Below are 17,966 nucleotides of genomic sequence, written 5' to 3' on the forward strand. Positions count from 1 at the left end.
GTATGGGCGGGACTCTGCAGTGAGAGGTCAACGACGCCTATCAACCCCTCTGCCTGTCCCCAAGGAGAGACCATCTGTCCCATAAAAACCCCAGCTCTCCACAAGAGGAGATGCACTGTCATAGTTATTCTGCACAAATACTTATTGGGTACGGACTATATCTCGGTCCTTCTGGAAGGAGGCGCTGGGGACACAGAGATGACACAGACACTGCACTCACAGAGCTCACAGTTTGGTGGGGAGATACACATATATGGACTGTGTGTGTGTGTGTGTGTGTGTGTGTGACTTGACTTCTTTCTGTATCATAAGCTAATGCATTCACAGTTACAGTAAGTCCCCTACATACAAACAAGCACCATCCTGAGAGCACATTCATAAGTCCAATTTGTTCCTAAGTTCAACACAGTCAGCCTAGGTTCCCAACTGACACAATCAGCTGTATCGTACTGTGCTGTAACAGGCCTATAATACTTTTCACACAAATAACACGTAAAAAACAAACACAAAAAATAGAAGGCCAGGCGCGGTGGCTCAAGTCTGTCATCCCAGCACTTTGGGAGGTCGAGGTGAGAGGATTGCCTGAGCCCCGCAGGTTCAAGACCAGCCTGGGCAACATGGTGAGACCTCGTCTCCACAATAAATAAAAAAATCACCCGGGCGTAGTAGCACACGTAGTAGCCTGTAGTTCCGGCTACTTGGAAGGCTGAGGTCGAGACTGCGGTGGCCGGGAGCGTGCCACTGCACTCCAGCCTGGGCGACACAGAGTGAGACTCCAACTCAAAAAAATAAAAATAAAAATAAAACAATAGGGAGAACATTTTTAATCTTGCAGTACAGTGCCTTGAAAAGTACAGCAGTATGGTACAGCACAACGCCTGTCACACCGGGGCTGGCGTGGAGTGAACAGGTCAGAAGAGTTCACTACTGGAGGAGGGAGAGGGAGCGGGGAGATGGCAGAGCTGAAGGATTGTCAGCAACAGGAGACAGAGGGCCAGCTTCCATGCCACTCACGTGCAATGCATGCCAGACACACGCACTAACCTACACGATTGGACCTGAGAACGCATGATCGCATCTTTGAAAGTTCGCAAGATGAAGGCGGGTATGGAGGGGACTTACTGTACTGAGTGTCTCCACGTCAGACACTGCCCTGAGCTGGAGAAGGAGCGTGACATCCACACCCCATTCTGCAGATGACAAAGCTCTTCCACGTACACAGTCTCATTTGATGTCCTTTAGGCCCTTGGGATGTGAACAATAGCTAACCATTACGGACCTTTTATCTCTCTGAAATGCAAAAGCTCCAACACAAATCATTGCTTAACGTGAGTCCGTTCTAGCAACACCCAAGGTCACATTTCTTCACAGATCACACCCATGCTGACAGAGTCATTTCTTCTCGCCTACATACCCTTCAGCCCACACCTCCCCTTCCCACACTGCCCCTCCCCACACCCTCTGCCCCCGGGGACAGAAAGGGACATAGCAGTTATGACTCCCACACCAGCTCCATCCTGGCTCCACCATAACTGGGAGCCAGTGACTTAGAGCCCCTCTGTGTCAGTTGTTCTAAAACACTAGGGTGTGAACAAGAGTCAGCCAAGTTCACTGCCAATTTGAAGCGAGGATCGCCTCTCCTACAGCTCCAGACGGCATGTTCCTTCTTTCCACGTGCAGCCTCATCAGAATGACGCGATTGTGCATATTTCCGCCAACACTCTGTACAAGAAGGTTTATATGTCTTCCAAGAAGATGGAGTTTTTTTTCCTCTTTGCTTTCTGAGCCCTCACCAGGACTGCCCGTTAAACATTTTTCCACGGCAATGTAGGCTTTTCCCAGCATGCCCCTCAAAACTCTTCAGCCTTTACCCACGATGAACACTTTCTTTCTTTGGAATCCCAACTGACTCCCACCTCAGGATGGCTTGGGGCACCCCCTTGTGGGAATTCTCCTGACACCACTTTTGGGGCAACTCCAGCCACAGATTCAGTGGGATACAGGGTCATCACATGGTGGAAGGTTTGGAGGGGCTTGAGCACAAGAGGGCAAGCCCGCTCCCGTGGGCTTCACTCAGGGTCCGATTCTAATTCTATCCCTTGCAAGATACACGGCCGGGGAGAATCCAGTCTTCTCTAGCAATGGCCATGAAGGAAAGCGCTGGGACTACTTCTTAAAGAGGGTGGTCATACTGGTCTGGAAGTAGATTTACTTAAAGCTACTACATCACTGGATTGTAGAAATTCACATATGGAAATGACCACACGGGATCTAGTCTACTCCCTCAGTTTATAATCCGCAAACCGAGGTTCTACTAGGCATGTCTACCAATAAACAAATCAAAGGCCTCAAAAAGAAGATGCCCGAATGTCATGGATTCCTCCAAGAATTGTACCTGTCCCTTTCCTAGAGTTCTTGCCTCACCCCCTCATGCCATAATTTCTCATCCACAGTTAATCACCCTCTTTAGATTTATGTAAGATTCTTCCCTGTATCCCTCCTATAAGGTGCAGTATGGAGCCACACACATGGGAAGCTATTGCAAACTTAGACAATATCTGTTGAGCAAATGAATGAATCAGTTAATAGACAAAGCATTTTGACCCAATTCCTTGTTATGTATTCTTTTTTAAAAATCCACGTGTAAGGACAAAAACACTGTCTTTTCTTCTATAAGACAATAAATGGAAGTAGTCTATGACAAAAGAGGTTTAAAAGCATGTTTTATGCATTTTGGCTTTTTAAAAATGCAGCAGTCTCCACATGAATGATCATACTAACACTTTAAGTTTTGTTTTTTCTTTTTTGTTTTTTGTTTTTGACCCAATGGTGCCTTTGCAGTGTGTTAGAAATTGCATCAGATTAAAAAAGTTCCAGAAAGGTGGGAAAAAAATAGCCCCTTGAGGAAACTTGAAGAAAGACAAATATAGAAGAACAATTGACACGAGGGTCAATTATTTTCCAATCCTTTCTAAGAAAACTCTTTGCCAACTAAAATTAGACCATGAGTCTCTGCAGCCTGCCACTTTATAGGGGGTGATTGAACTGATACCATATAAATGATTTTATATTACATTCTTCATTCTTTTTTATTTGCATCCAGACCTGCCAGATCTCAGCAATTATGCTAAATATCGATTTACAATTTCTCTCAGCTTATTCTCACAATGCAGCCAGATAAGAACCGTAATATTATTTCATTGATAGCCTGAATATGGTGGTTTGAATCGACTAGTGGAAACAAGACGGGTCTCCCACTGTGCTGACCGCTGGCAAGACAGCTTGGCCATGAGCACAGACAGGGCCACGGGTGGCGGGGGGGAGGTCAGCAGGCCTGGGAACGCGGGGCCTGACCCGCGGCTTTCGAGGCATGGGGTGCTCCTCCACACCCTTCTCTGTCGAGGTTTACACATCTGAACAGAAAGAAATGCAGCCCCTGAAAAATACATGCATTAAAGGAAAAACGGGATCCAGATGGAGAGAGATGATAAAGTTGTTCAGAGGAAAGATAGCCAAGAGGGCAAGTTCTGGAGCCCAATAATTTTCATCGCTAGCATTAACTGAGCACTTCCTTAAGGGTTTGCAGTGCCTTGAGTAAACGCTCTATATAGCATGCTCTGCATATTTTAATTCTCCCAACAATCCTGTGAAGTCCTATTCTCTCCCCTCTTCATAGATGAGTAAATTGAGGTATAGACTGGTTAGACAACTGATTCATAACTAGTTAAAGGTAGAGCCAGAATTCAAACCAGACTTTTCAACTTAATCACAAAATTGAGTCGGGTTCTACATGGTGTCAACAACAGCCATGGAGTGCTCACCCTAGAAGCGAAGTATGGAAGCGCCAGACAAGTGAGCGGATGACTCGTGGACGGCACTGACAAGTCAGGATCATACAAGGCAACAAGTGAAGACCCAGGGAGGACGTGGAAAAAAGGAGAGTTGCTTACAAATCACAAGGGTGGCCGTCACGCAAGGTGCCTGTGCTCCTGGGTCAGTGGCTTTAAGCAGGAAAATGGCATGGTCAGGTTAGCCCAAGTCCAGTTATTTATTTGTCTGTTTACTTATTTTATTCCTTTGAGTCAGGGGTCTCACTCTGTCACCCAGGCTGGAGTACAGTGGCACCATCACAGCTCACCACAGCCTCTACCCTCTGGATGATCTTTCTGCCTCAGTCTCCTCAATGACTGGGAGTGAAGCACCACACTTGGCTTAATTGTTGATGCTTTGTAGAGATGAGGTCTCACTCTGTTACCCAGGCTGATCTCTAAGTCCTGGGTTCAATAACCCTCTTGCCTCAGCCCCCCAAAGTGCTGGAATTATAGGTACCAGCCACCGTGTCCTGCCCTAAATCTTTTTTTTTTTTTGGCGGGGGGAGCTGGCAGAATTAGCTGAGGCTTTACTGTGTGGTGGGGGGAGACAAACACAATTGAATTTGTTTTTAATTGGAAGCATGGGCAAGAGGAGACACCCCAGGCAGTAAACATCCCCCAGGGCTGAGTCTCAGGTGGGGGTCCCATGCCTAGGCACCCCCTCCTGCAGGGCCACCACCCCACAGACTTGGGGCAGCCACAAGAGGGGGCAGGCTGGAAGAGGCCACAGTGGCCGGTCACTTGGGCAGGGCGTGAGAGGCCTCAGACACCAGCTTCCCGTGGCGGGTCTCGATCTTCTCCACCACGGCCCTGGAGAAGCCGGTGCAGCTGATGGGGCGGGAGTCCCCCTCGAGCTAAAGCCGTAGCTGAGGCCGGAGCCATAGCTGAGCTCAGCTGCTGAGAAGCCCCCGGGGGTCTTGGTACGGATGCTTATGTTCCCCATGCCTGCCCTCAGCAGCCTCCTGTCCCTCCCTCAGCCTCCACCAGGGAGTTCTCCGGTCCAGGGCCCTCTTGACCATCACAAGCACCTGGACTCACAGAGCAGCCATACCATGACCTGCCTGGCCTGCAGCAGGGTGGCCTCTAGCTCAGCCGGATTGACGTCCTCAACAGCCATCTCCCCGCGCTGCCCTGCATCCATGGGGGCGGCCTCCAGGGAGGCCCTCTGGCCTTTGAGACCCTCCATCTCAGCCTGGAGCCGGCTGATGACCAGTTCATCTTGGAGATCTCCATCTTGGCACGGGGCAGGCCGTCCCCACGCTGCCCGACCAATGTCCTGCAGCTCCTCGTGCTGGTTCTGGTCCATGCTGTCGGCCTCCACCCAGTTGCGATTGGTGACCTCCTCATCCTGGGCATGGACCTCTCCAGGATGCCGTCCATGTCCAGTGAGCGCCATTGTCCATGAACGGGACCACAGACGTGTTTGAGGTCTGAGGTCCAGCGCTCACAGCTCTCCTCCTCATTCAGCTGCCTGAGGGAGTGGATTGGTCAGTCACCCCCCCAGGTGAGATCCAGCTCCACTTTGTCCACAGAAGCTTCATCCACATCCCCCCGGATGAGGGCAAATTCATCTTCCGTCGCTGTGGCTTGTTGATCTCCTCCTGCACTTGTTCCTGGAGGCCTCCAGCAGGCCGCGCGTGTCATCCAGCTCTGCCTCCAGCTTCAGCCTCTCCTGGTTCAGGAGTCCAGCTGCCACCGGAGGTTGTGGATGGACTTCTCCATCATGCCGTCTGTGTTGCTGCTGCCGTCCTCTGCAGCTGTAGAAGGCTCCCTTGGTCTCCAGCATCTTGTTCGACCGCACCTTGTCAATGGAGGAAGAAACTCGCCAAGGGTCTTGCCCTGCTCCCTCTCCTGGGTACGCACACCTCCAGCTTAAGGGAACTCAGCAGACTCCGGCTCACCGTGATGGCTGGGACGCCACCGCCTTCAGCCCAGCCTTTGCCCAGGCCCATGCTGGCGCCCAGGCCACCCCAGCAGACAAGGGTGCCAGGCCCTCTCACGTAGGAGCCGCTGCTGAAGGCCCAGGGGCCGGAGGGGGACATCTTGTAGGACTTCCGGGTCACCCTGATGGACATGGTGAAGGCTGATGTGGAGGCTGGCAGGCCGAACCAGGTGGAAGGTGGAGAAGGAGCCGACAAGCTGCTTCGAGATTGCCCTAAAGCTCCTTAAAACCAGAATCCTCCCACGGTGCCCTGAGCAGGCAGAGTCTAGTGGCTGAGGGTCCGCTGGCTCCACTGAGAAGTTCTCGTTAGGTTACGTAGTAAAGGAGAGACCAGGGGTAAGCTCCTTGGCCTCTCTGGGCCTCAAGCCCTCCTCTGAAGATGGAAATAACAAGAGAGCTTCCTGAGAAAGTCCTAGAGGGCTGAGTGAGTCAATATGTGCACACCGCTTAGCAACACACCTTGCACGCCATGTCGATTCAGTGAATGTCAGAAGTTATGGCTGAGTATATGCCTCCTCTCTCATCACAAATTCATAACCAAACCGGCATAATACTCTACAGGGGAAACTAACTATTCCCTAAAGACGTCCCCCATGAATAACTTCTCCCTAAATTGAACCTCTCCCAATGGCGGGAAAATCTTCCTTAGAAGAGGCTACACATAACAACTATTTTCCCTACCTGTTCCTCAAAGAGTGGTTAGTTGATCCTTATTGTCTTTTTTTTTTTTTTGAGTTGGAGTCTCACTCTGTCACCCAGACTGGAGTACAGTGGCTGCTCCCAGTCACTGCAGCCTCGACCCGCTGGACTCTGGTGATCCTTCCGCCTCAGCCTTCCGAGTGCCAGAATTACAGGCACACGCTACCATGCCCAGCTGATTTTTTTATTTATTGTAGAGATGAGGTCTTGCCAAGTTGCCCGGGTGGGTCTCGAACCCGCGGACTCAGGCAATCCACTCACCTCAGCCTCCCAAAGTGTGGGATCACAGGCTGAGCCACCGAGTCCGGCTGATCCTTATTATCTTAGCAAGAGGCTGGCATAAATCCAGGCCCCATCTTCTTAGGGACAGAAAGTCAAGGTTCCTTATTATCATCTCTCTAGACTATAAACTCCACGAGGGCGTCCTCTTGATTCTTTGCACGGGAACCTCGTGTTCCAGGTACAGAGAACAGTGTCTGGATGGTATTTTTGAATCTACAGATACATAAATATTGTTACAGTGATCTTTTTTGTAGATCTCAAACTCGTTTCTAGTTGTCAGTACTCATTTTAGAGTGAGTTAGTCAGATAATCACAGTTTTTTCTAGAGAGACTCTTCCAAACCTTTATGTTCTTCTCCTTATAAGTTCTGATAACCAGAGCTGGCCTCAGCAAAAGAGATAACCAGGTAAAGGGTGCCTCACACACTCCCCACTGCCCGCCCTGTGACCCTCCTCTTCTGGCTCCTAAGTGACAAAGCTCCAGAGCATAGGAACTCTCGGGCACTGTCAAGTTCTTCCTCTTCCGTTTCTCCTCCTCCCTGCCTCCCGGCTTCCTTGCGGCTTTCCATCCTAGGGGCTCTCAGGAAAGCTGTCCCCAGCACTGTTCAGAACACATGCAGTTTGGGGCTCAAGATGTTTATCAGAGAGCAGCACCTGGGAAAGAAGAGGGAGGCGGCAGTTTGGGCAGAGGGAGAAGTCAGACCGCAGGCAGACCAAGAAGAGCTTCGGCCCCCACAGCAGGCAACCCGAAAGCAAGTCCCGCCCCTTCGAGTGGTCCAGCATTGGTCTAAGACCGCCAGGCCTCCGTACGCATCCATGCCAGCCCCCAGTAAGGGCAGCCCAGGAAGGCACAAGCTCTGACGATGAGATACTAAGAATCAGAAACCCAAGTCAAAGAAATGACTTTGGGGAGCGGGACATGCTGTCTGAAATTCAATATCTCTCCATTTCATAAGATCCTGATTGCTTTGACCACACCTGTCGAAGGTATGATAACAAATATCACTAAGAAGTACAAGATACTGCTACCCAGCCAGCTCATAGCTGATTTGCATCCGTGAATTCTAATTTTTCCTTGCTTGTAATCCAGTCCGAAATTTTCTTTGGTAACTTTCATTCAATTTGCTTCTAAGCAGAATCCAAGTTTACTAAAAGAATTTTGAGGATTGATTCTGCGTCCATAACTCCTAAAGTTAGTTTTACCCTAATATTCAGCCCTTCTGCTAGCTTCAGGTCAAGGGTAAGCACAATAAAACAACTCCAGGTCTAGAGCCAATCTGCCAACAGACAATCAACAAACACCTGATGGGTCAATTCTACCAGCCATTGTGCAGAAAACAATGCTGTAGAGGTCATATTTTCTAAATGTATTACTGGGCATACGAGGAAAATAAAAATTGTCCTAAAGAGTTTCATTCTAACGTCTGTCATTTTCTTCCACCAGAACTTAGGTTAGCTTTGTAAGAGCTGGTTCTTTTAAAGAGTCATGCTTGCTGGGCTCGGTGGCTCAGCCTGTCATCCCAGCACTTTGGGAGGCTGAGGCGAGTGGATCGCCTGAGCCCGTGGGTTTGAGACAAGCCCGGGCAACTTGGCGAGACCTCATCTCTACAATAAATCAAAAATTAGCTGGGCGTGGTGATGTGCACCTATAGTTCCAGTTACTTGGAAGGCTGAGGCGGAAGGATCATCGGAGCCCAGCAGGTCAAGGCTGGGGTGGCTGTGAGTGTGCCGCTGCCCTCCAGCCTGGAGAGAGAGTGAGACTTCAACTCAAAAAAAAAAAAAAAATGCCATGCTATTTCCATCATTTTTGAGACCATATGACTAGTGTGTCGTTCACTCATCCTCACCCTCTGGAATCAGAGAGATCTCACTTCAAATCTTCTCTCGCCACTTCTACTCAATGAGTCTCAACAAGTTGTTTAATGACTATTAAGCTCAGCTTCCTCATATGTAAAAGCATAGAATAATGGTGCCTATGTCCTAGAGTTTCTATCGCGGTAAGTAAGGCGATGCAGTTGAGAGCTTAGAACCGTGCATGGCACTGTGAGTCGCTACAGTGTTCGTTGCAACGTTTTATCCTTAAATGAGCCACATAGACATTTGCCTGTGCTCTGAAAGAGGAAATGGTACCATGTTTTAGAATCACCCTAGAACCACATCAAGGAGACACGGGAGCAGGGGAGTGATTTAAGCAAGCAAAAATGAAGTCTGAGCCAGGAAGGAAACTGAATAAGCACTACGCCATCTGAGGAGGAGCCGAGGGAACTTAGATCAGCATTGCTCCAGGAAGAAGGACCGGGTGTACAGAGGCCCCGAGGTGAGAGAGCGCCTCGTCCCTGTCTTTATACTTCCTCCCGCTAGAACCTCCTCCTGCCACAGGTGGAAACCTGGTCTCCACCACCATTGCACACACACGTGTGTGTATCTGTGCACACACAAACACACGTCCCAGAGCCACCCCTGGAAGCATGGAGGAACACTGGCATGTTTCAAAGGCCAGAGGATAAAACTGAGGGGAGGCGGTTAGTCAGCATGCTGCCAGACACAAAGGAGATTGGTACCTTTTTGTAGGCAACAAACTCAGGGTGCTTGCTGGCTTTGTGCCATCCCAAAGGTTACACAGTTGTATACACATAGTCCCCGCCCTCAAGGGACAGTCCAACCAAGGAAATAAAGGCAGAACGGTCAGATGTGGGAGAATCAAAAATCTTGAAAGCTGCCACGTATTGTGCCGGGTATGCAGGACCTCATGTAGTCTTCTAAACATGCATCGTGTTAGGATCCCACTAACAAATGAGCGAGCGAGGCCCACACTTGGGCTAGTGAAGAAGAACTGGAATCTGCACTGGGTCCTCCAGGACAATTCAAGGACCGAGGGAGGAGCCAAACATGGGTGGATGATGCTGGGCCGGAGGTGCCCTTGGACTTGTCCTAGGAAGTAAGATCATCACGAACAAAGTCCAAGGGACAGACCATGGGTTTCTGGTCCCCAAGTAGGACTCTGAATTATTTACCATGAAGATAATATTGCAAAAGGGAGTTGAGTTCCACAGCATCATTAGACTGTTAATTAAAGCAGTTATATATGTCAAGTATATTTTAGCGGGCTATGTTGGCTTAGAAACCTGACAGTCTTTATTTATACTTGATCCTGGAATGCAGATAAGATACAGATAGCCCACTTAAGCATTTTAACTACCAAATACATGTGGGTGCACACATTCACAGACACACAGCCACATCTATATCCACGTGCTTTCCGGATGTATATCCGATGTTCAGTCCCTTTCCGGTCTTTGGATATTTCCACAAATGCCCGTGAATGGTAGCTAACAGTTCTCAGCAATTCCCAGTCGTTTTCTGTGTTACTTTCCATAGCGTCCATCCATCTAAATAAAACTTGGCAAATTAAAATAAATCCCTCACATATTCATTTCAAAATAAAACAACAGTACTGTGTCAATGTCCAATAAGGAAATGTTCTGAAATGATCCCACAGAGTGATGCACTATATGAAAAAAAAGAAGAAAAGAAAAAGAAGCAGAAGCGAAAACACTTGCCTTCAAAGAGGACAAAACCAATACAAGTCCCATGTGTGCTGAGAAGGGAAACGTCATCGGTTACTTTTAAAACCTTCCCTTTTCCCTAAAATGTAATTCTTACGTGCAGTAGCAAGATTTAAGTGGCAATGACATTTGGTCAAAGGTTAAAGAGGTTGACTAAATTTTAAATGCTCAACCATTTAAAAGAAATACCCATAAGATTTTCACCAGTCTTGCTACCATTTGTCAATGTCAAAGCAATGATGCAGCTTCATGAGTTTGTCTGGAATTCTCAGGTTTGATAATAAGAGCACATGTGCTGACCAGGAACAAGCGCGCTGGGTCATTGTTCCCATTTTTATTAAAATTCTCAGCTGTCCAGAGCAAGTTTCTTTGAAGGGGCAACCTCATTCTGGGGGGTCATGAGTTGGTAGTTCAATGTTAATTTTTGTTCTTAAAATTCATGAATCTAAGAACAGGCTGTCATTGAAAAGAAATGAGTTTAATTAAACAGGAAAGTGATTTATGGACTGGTAACACCTCCCCCATCCTTCCAAATTTACTAGGGACATCTCTGCTTATTTTGAGCTATATATTTTACTTATCTTTGGTTGATGTCCTTTAAGAATCAAATTCTAGAGACTTAAGCCGTATACACTACAGGAAGATCAAAATAGATACACAATAGCTGCCAAGCATGGAGTGACTATTGTGCACCAATACTTCTGAAAGGGAGGGATTTATTAGTCCCATATTCTGAAAGAAAAAAATGAGACGCAGAGAAATTAACCTTCCTAAGTTCACATAAGACATGCTGGGATTCAAACCTACCTCTTTCTGATTCTAAAAATGGCCCTCTTTCTGCGTTGGCTCGTATCTCTCTCTTTTTTTTTTTTTTAAATAGAACATCAATTTTCTTTTTGGACTAGCAATCCTTTTAATTTAAAGGAAGAGAAAAAAAAGAAAGATAAGTTTCAGGCAGTTCAAACTCTCAACAATTCATGCGTCCTTTGAAGCGTTTCAGCCACCTCCCACACCGCTGACTACAGTTCCCGAATTCCTCCATCTTCTGACCGCCCAGGCAGGGGCCTGAGCACGCCTGCTCCTGTCACAGCATTCTGGGATTTGATTTCTGCTCCACGCTCTTGCATTTGGCCCTGACACTTCAGGCTTTCCATTTATTTTTCTAAGCCCGTCTCTTCACCAAGGACTAGACCCCGAGTGTCCCTCTTCACCCACTGCAGCCTGAGGCCAGCCTCACGCTCTCCCTAAGTTTTTATTCTGGCCTGGGTTGAAGTTTATGTCCCCAGTTTGATGGAAAGGACAGAAGAATTGTAGGAAAGAAGATGTTAACAGTGACAATCCCTATGAATTGTGGTGAAATTGTCATTTGCTGCAGGTACAGAGAGAGATTCCCAACTATTGATTTCAGCAGAAGGAAAATAAACCCCTTTTTATAAAGGTTTGGGAGATGACCAGAAATAAAGCTCAAACTAGTTTCTGATTTAAAATGGAAGGCAAATATCATTTCATTAAAAATGAAAAAACCCCATGTATATAGTTAGTGTTCTATTCAAGGTACTAAAAACTAAGTAAGAGACAATAAGTAGAACTTAAAAAACAGAAGCTAATTTGTAATGTGAACTTCTCCGTGCAGGCTAGCTTTCACTTGGTTTCATAGCATCCTTTCCTGTTTCTGAGAACATGTCACCTACATAAACAAATAATGTTGCTGTCTCCTCTCACTTATTCGAAGTCATAATGGGCTACTGCGGTGATGACTGAAATTCTAATGCCATGTTCTTAAAGAGTGCTTTTTTCTATTTTTAAATGTCTCCAGACATCTTATTTTGTCTCTTCTCCTCCTTTAAAACTCTTTTCCAAAATTATCCCTCCAGGGTGCCTTCTCCCATTAATCCAGCTCTACATCTAGCTCAGGACTTAGATATGGGAGTTCTCCTACAGAAATCTGTGCCAACTTATGAACCATTCCCATGTAGGCTGCCAGGCGCCTGGTGAGCATATGAAGACTTGCTGTGGCCAGGCCCTATGCTCTGCATACTGGAGCACCCATTGCATCCTAACAACTGTAAAGAAGACATACCTCCCACAAGGATTTAAAAAGAACAAACTAGCAAGCGTCAGGTAAATTCCAACATTTGCTTGGGTCACACAACAGCTATGTGACAAATCAGACAATTTAAAACCCAGACAATTGAAGTCTAGTTGCAGACAGCCAGTTCCCAAAGCATGGCAGTGGACTTCACTGCTGACTAGTCACAAGAAGCCATGCCCAAAACCTTCTACCTTGCCTGCCTCTCACCATCGACCTTGGGAAAGTCAAATACACTCTTTCTCACTCTCCCTGGTCATGTCCATTGCTTCAATTAAGGTCAGTGAGATATAAAGTTCTACCAGAAGGATTCTAGAAATGTTTTCCTTTCTGATTTTTTTTAAGTCCTGTTTTTGTCTGTATTTTTCTTTTTCTTTAGGGTGGTTTGATAAGAATATAAGGCCTGAGTCTAGGGCAGTCATATTGCTTCCATTGAAAAAGACCAAGAAAATTGCAGAGCTAAGACTCCCAGTCCTGATATCACTGAAAGCTTAACTGCCTACCTGTAGACTACATGTAAAATAAATAATAAGCATCATTATGGTTTAAGCCACTACTAGTTTTACTTGCAGCTGAACGTATTCTTAACTGATAAAATCACCATGCTCCCTCAAGGACTGCAAGGTTTAGTTAAGGCTGATGACTTCTGAAACCTCTTTTGAAAACTCGCTATTAAAGTTTTTTCAAGAACAAATGAATTCCTGTGAAATGAATTTCTGGAACATAGTAATTGATTGATATTGTAGCCTAGTAACCAGCGCATAGTTGACAGTGAATTGAATGAATCGCATTCAGTTGAATGCATGAGCAAATATACTCTTGGGACACATAATAGATGGTCTCTAAGATAGGAGACATATGTCAGCAATTATTGAGCTAAGTTCATGACCTAGTCTTTGGGTACAATGAGGACCCAAAGATGTAGAGAGGTGTGATCTCTACCCTACACAGTTTGCAATTTTTATGGCAGATATAGGGACAATTCAAATGCTATGAGGGAAGTGTCCACATGGTACTTGTTGTAACTTGACAAACAATATAGTCTTAGAAACTGCTTTTTAAATAACATAACTTTGCCAATATAGCTTTAGAAACAGGAATAACCCACAGGAACCTGGAGTAGAAAGAAAATGACAAAAATGTAACTCTAAGTATTTATAGATGTAGGAGTTAAAGCAACTCTGATTTTCCTCTTTGTACTTGTCTTCTCAAAGTAGGAATTTTTCAATATGCAGATAAGTACAAAGAGGAAAATGAAAACCCACTTGTATTCCTAGTACCCAGAGACTTGAGTTTCCTTCTAAGTGTATTATTCTAATTTACAGCAGATTATTTTATTTGACTCTAAACAACATAAACAATATTATTGTAAATATCTTGGAGCAAGCTATGAAGAGAAACAGCTTATTTTATATGAGAGCCAAATCATATTCACAAATATAAAATATTACAATCCAAGGCATATAGAGAGTGCCAAATTAACTGCTACCATAAAACACTATGATTCAATTCAATCTAAAATCCTTCGTTTTTAATGCTGTTTCATAACTACTATGTGCAATTTATATTGTCTGTTTAGTTCCCTGCTGATTCTTTTCTTGCTTCAATATTTTGCCCTAAGAATTTTCATTAATTTATAAATGTTTGTGACTATTACAGAAAAATAATAACAGTCACAGAAAAATGGATCGCCAGCTTGAAATGTTCAATTTTCTATTCCAACCAACGTCAGGCACTGAGAGGTAGGAAGTAATTTGATTACTAATCAGACTTAACAGTTCAACACTTACCTGTAGAGATCATTGACTTATTATCTTAATTATTTCTCCTCACCGGGCCTCTGCTCATATTTTCTGTTAGCTTTGACTTTTATCTCCTTTTTGAACTCTTGACTTCTAATCTCCTTTTCCCATACTAAGGGCTTAATGTTTGTGTCCCCCCAGAATTCACATGTTGAAATCCTAAACCTCCAAGGTGATGGTTTTGGGGGTAGGGCCTTTGGGAGATGATTAGGTAAGGGTGAGACAGTCATGACAGAGATTAGTGCCTAAGAAAAAGAGATGCAAGAGAGGTCTCTCACCCCTTCTGCCATGTGAGGACACAACATGAAGACAGCCATCCGTGAATCAGGAAGCGAGCCCTTACCAGACACCTAACTGGCTACACCTAGATCTTAGACTTTCCAACGCTAGAACTGTAAGAAATAAATTGCTGTGGTTTATAAGCTGCCTGATCTACGGTATTCTGTTATTATAACAGCCCAAGGGAACTAAGATACCCATGACCCTCATATGTTGTGAATAAATAGTGCATCTTTTATTTTCAACAACTCTGCTTTTCTCGCAAAGACTATCTCCAGTCTCTGCAGGGTCAGGTCACAAAGAACATCAGCAGTGGCAGACCAGCTCTATAGGAGTTCAGGAGGACTGCCACAACAAGGCTTCACAGACCAGGGAGGTTAAACAATAGAAATTCATTTTATCATCATTCTGGAGGCTAGCGATCTGAGATCAAGGTGTCAGGAAGGTGGGCTTCTTCTGAGGGCCATGCGGGAAGGGTCTGTTCCAGGCCTCCCTTTCTGGCTTGTAGATGGCCATGTCGGCACACATATCCTCGGTGTCTTAATCTCCTCTTGCTGTAGAGACGTCAGTCACACTGGATTAGGGTTCACCCACTGACCTGACTTTGCCTTAACTACCTCTCTCCTATTTCCAAATACATCACATTCTGAGTTACCGAAGGTTAAGACTTCAGCACATAAATTAACAGGAGCGAAGGGGAGGAGACAATTCAGCCAGTAACACAAGAATAACAAGAAAGGTGACCAATTTAAGTCTGTAACATAGATGTAAACAGAAGAAAGGAGGAACATCTTCCATGGATACGTGGAAACCCAGAATGCTTTACCTTGAGTTACCTGTGCTGGCAAACAGAAAAAGATCATTGATGACCATCAAAAAAGGACACACATTTTCTAGATCCCAGAACATGCATGAGGGTAGCTGGAAAGACTTTAGAGAGCATAAAGAACCTCTCCGAGGAGAGTGCTGGGCACGGTGACCCATGCCTGTAATCCCAGCACTCTGGGAGGCGGAGGCGAGAGGACTGCCCGAGTCCACGAGTCCAAGAGTCCCCAAAGCATTTGGAAACTTGGTTCCCACTGGCAGAGGAAGAAACTGCATTCACAGTGATCTGCCCATAGACCCAAAACGAGCTAACCACACAAAAGTCACAAGGAGACAGGAAGAGGGAGAGTGGGTAGACCCCCAGGATGACGAGAGATCATTAAGGAATCCAGATCTATAGCGGGTCTATATATCTATCTATTTCAATGTTCTTCACTTTTAAAGTATGTTCCTTGTGGCTCCTCTAAAAGCAATGATTTGACAACAATTCTCAAAAAACTTTTAGTCCTAGCACCGAGAGAAGTTCAGTAAGGCATGATTTTTCAAGCTGCACTACTCAACTTGTCACATCTTTTCCTCTTTTCTCCAGAAAAGCATTAATCCAACAAGGCAAGCTCTCAGGCGAATTACTTTAATCCAAGTATCTTTCCTGATACAGCAATTTGCAGCTGTATGACGTTGTCAACGAAGAATGTGTTTCCTTGCTGGAATTCATGCAAGAAAGGGTGATTAAGAGCTTCTAGCCAGTGAAGGGACCAGCTGGAGCCCAGGGGGATCATGAGGCCTGCCTTATGGGGGTTGACTTTTTTAGTCAGCACAAGATGGAAATAAACTACGTATTACGTATATATTTGAAAATCACTTATTTAACCCCTAAAGTACAGTACACATGATTTTATGCATACTACCCTATCCAGTAATGCTTTGTGACTCTAAGCCAAAGGAAGAAACTGAAGAAAAATCAAAATGAAGTGTCTGTGCATTCAAATAATTCTCCTTTGAGGACACTGCTACAATCAGGACCGGGAGTTGGTCATTTAGACAAAAAAGTAAATGGATGAGGTAATTATATATAATTGCATATACCTTAAGTGGTTTGTCTTAATTGGAAGCATGCATGTACATCTGCTCGCTCTTTTTCATGGTGTCAAGGAGTTTACTTTGACTCAGTTGATTGTCGCACACACCGTGAATCATCTGGGACTTCAAGTTCAGGAAAAGGAGACAAAGACACTTGCAAACCAACACGGGTGTGACAGCTTACATTCTTCTCATCTTTTTTGCAAATTGTGTCCCCAGCTAACTTGTCAGTTTGGTTTAAACCGGTTGACACGCGTGGGATCCTTCCCTCCAGACGCCATTCTCAGCGGCCGTGTTGGGAAGTGAGGAGGCTGCAGCAGGGGAAGACCTCGCAATTCGGTCTGCACGCCCCCTCTCTCGGTCTGTGCCAACACGCGTAACTAAAGATTAAAAGTATTGTCCTCCAGAGGCTAACACTTTCATTGAAAATGGCATCGCTGGAAATTTAAGATCCAAAAATAAACAAACTTCACCTCAGGTTCAGACAATATGTGGCTGATTTTAGAATTGAGAATTGAGTCAGAGAAGTTTTATTTTCCCATCTCCCAGAAATACTTTTATGCCGTTATCAAGAAACAAAACAAGCTGGCGAAGTCGCCCCCTGTCCTCTCAGTGAGAGATGCTTTTCCTCAGCAGAGAGCAAGAGAAACCCCCCAACTTTCCTGGGGGAACTGGGACAAGGAGAGTTTTAAGGGAACCCGTTTCTGCTTCATGCTGACTCCACCTCTCCTTTCATAGTCACCTTTCTATTTTGCAAAAGAAAAGTACATCTTTCCTCATCTGGTGTCTTATTAGGGTGCATTGAGCTGAGACAGGAAAACATCTGAGAAGGAAAACCAAATAAATTTGGACACAACAAATGGCCTTCGTGACTGGGCACAAGTCTGACTGCAAGTCAAACACTGTTGGTTTCCAATCCTTGACTTTCAACTAGTTGAAGGAAACACTAGATCAGTTGTCATCTGAAAGATCACCAGGAACATTTTTTTGGTGACAGATCACTGTGTAGCCTTTGGCTTATAACTGAAGAAGTTCAAAGGATTCGCTGGCATGGCCATAATACCTATCTTTCCCTTCCCTTCTACTTCCGTGAACAGGTTTGTTAAAGGGATTAAAGAAGAGACAACATTGATTAAAAAAAAAAAAAAGAGCAGAATCTATAATACAAGATGATCAGAGAGGAAGCCATGCAAATGGCCCTGTTCAATTCACCTCGTTTAAGCAGAATCAATTTACTCCTTAAAGTTAATTTGTTCATAGTTAACAGGAGGGTGAATCGAAACCCCTAAATTTGAATTTAAATGTTTAATGACGTTAAGTCTGAAATTCTGTGAGCAAGGGATCATTTTGGTGGTGAGCACGGACAGCAGACTAGAATGCTGTTGGAATTGTGGAAAGTGCCGTGCTATTTGCTAACTAAGAAGGGAAAGACAACGTGTGCGACTCAAGAATGCAAGGGATGCTCCAGCGGTCAACAACATGATGGGTTTACGATTTTTGTCACATTTAGAGACACATACTGTCTAAAAAT

The 17,966-nt window shown here is 45.4% G+C and overlaps 1 protein-coding gene across 1 annotated transcript in view; it reads right to left on the reverse strand.

Moving 5' to 3' along the window:
* Positions 1 to 5,268, reverse strand: part of ERICH3 (glutamate rich 3) — a gene marked incomplete at its 3' end in the record, with an annotated part of 93,538 nt that extends 88,270 nt beyond the window's left edge. The window contains exons 1-2 of the mRNA XM_021708552.1: positions 4,911 to 5,268; positions 3,268 to 3,436 (exon numbers count right to left, since the gene is read on the reverse strand). Coding sequence (XP_021564227.1) covers positions 3,268 to 3,436; positions 4,911 to 5,268 — 527 coding nt within the window. The remainder of the gene's footprint in view (positions 1 to 3,267; positions 3,437 to 4,910) is intronic.
* Between the last annotated feature and the right edge of the window lie 12,698 nt (positions 5,269 to 17,966).

The sequence above is a fragment of the Carlito syrichta genome, unplaced genomic scaffold (genome assembly GCF_000164805.1).
Source record: "Carlito syrichta isolate Samal-C Ts95f unplaced genomic scaffold, Tarsius_syrichta-2.0.1 Scaffold142905, whole genome shotgun sequence".
Lineage (NCBI taxonomy): Eukaryota > Metazoa > Chordata > Mammalia > Primates > Tarsiidae > Carlito > Carlito syrichta.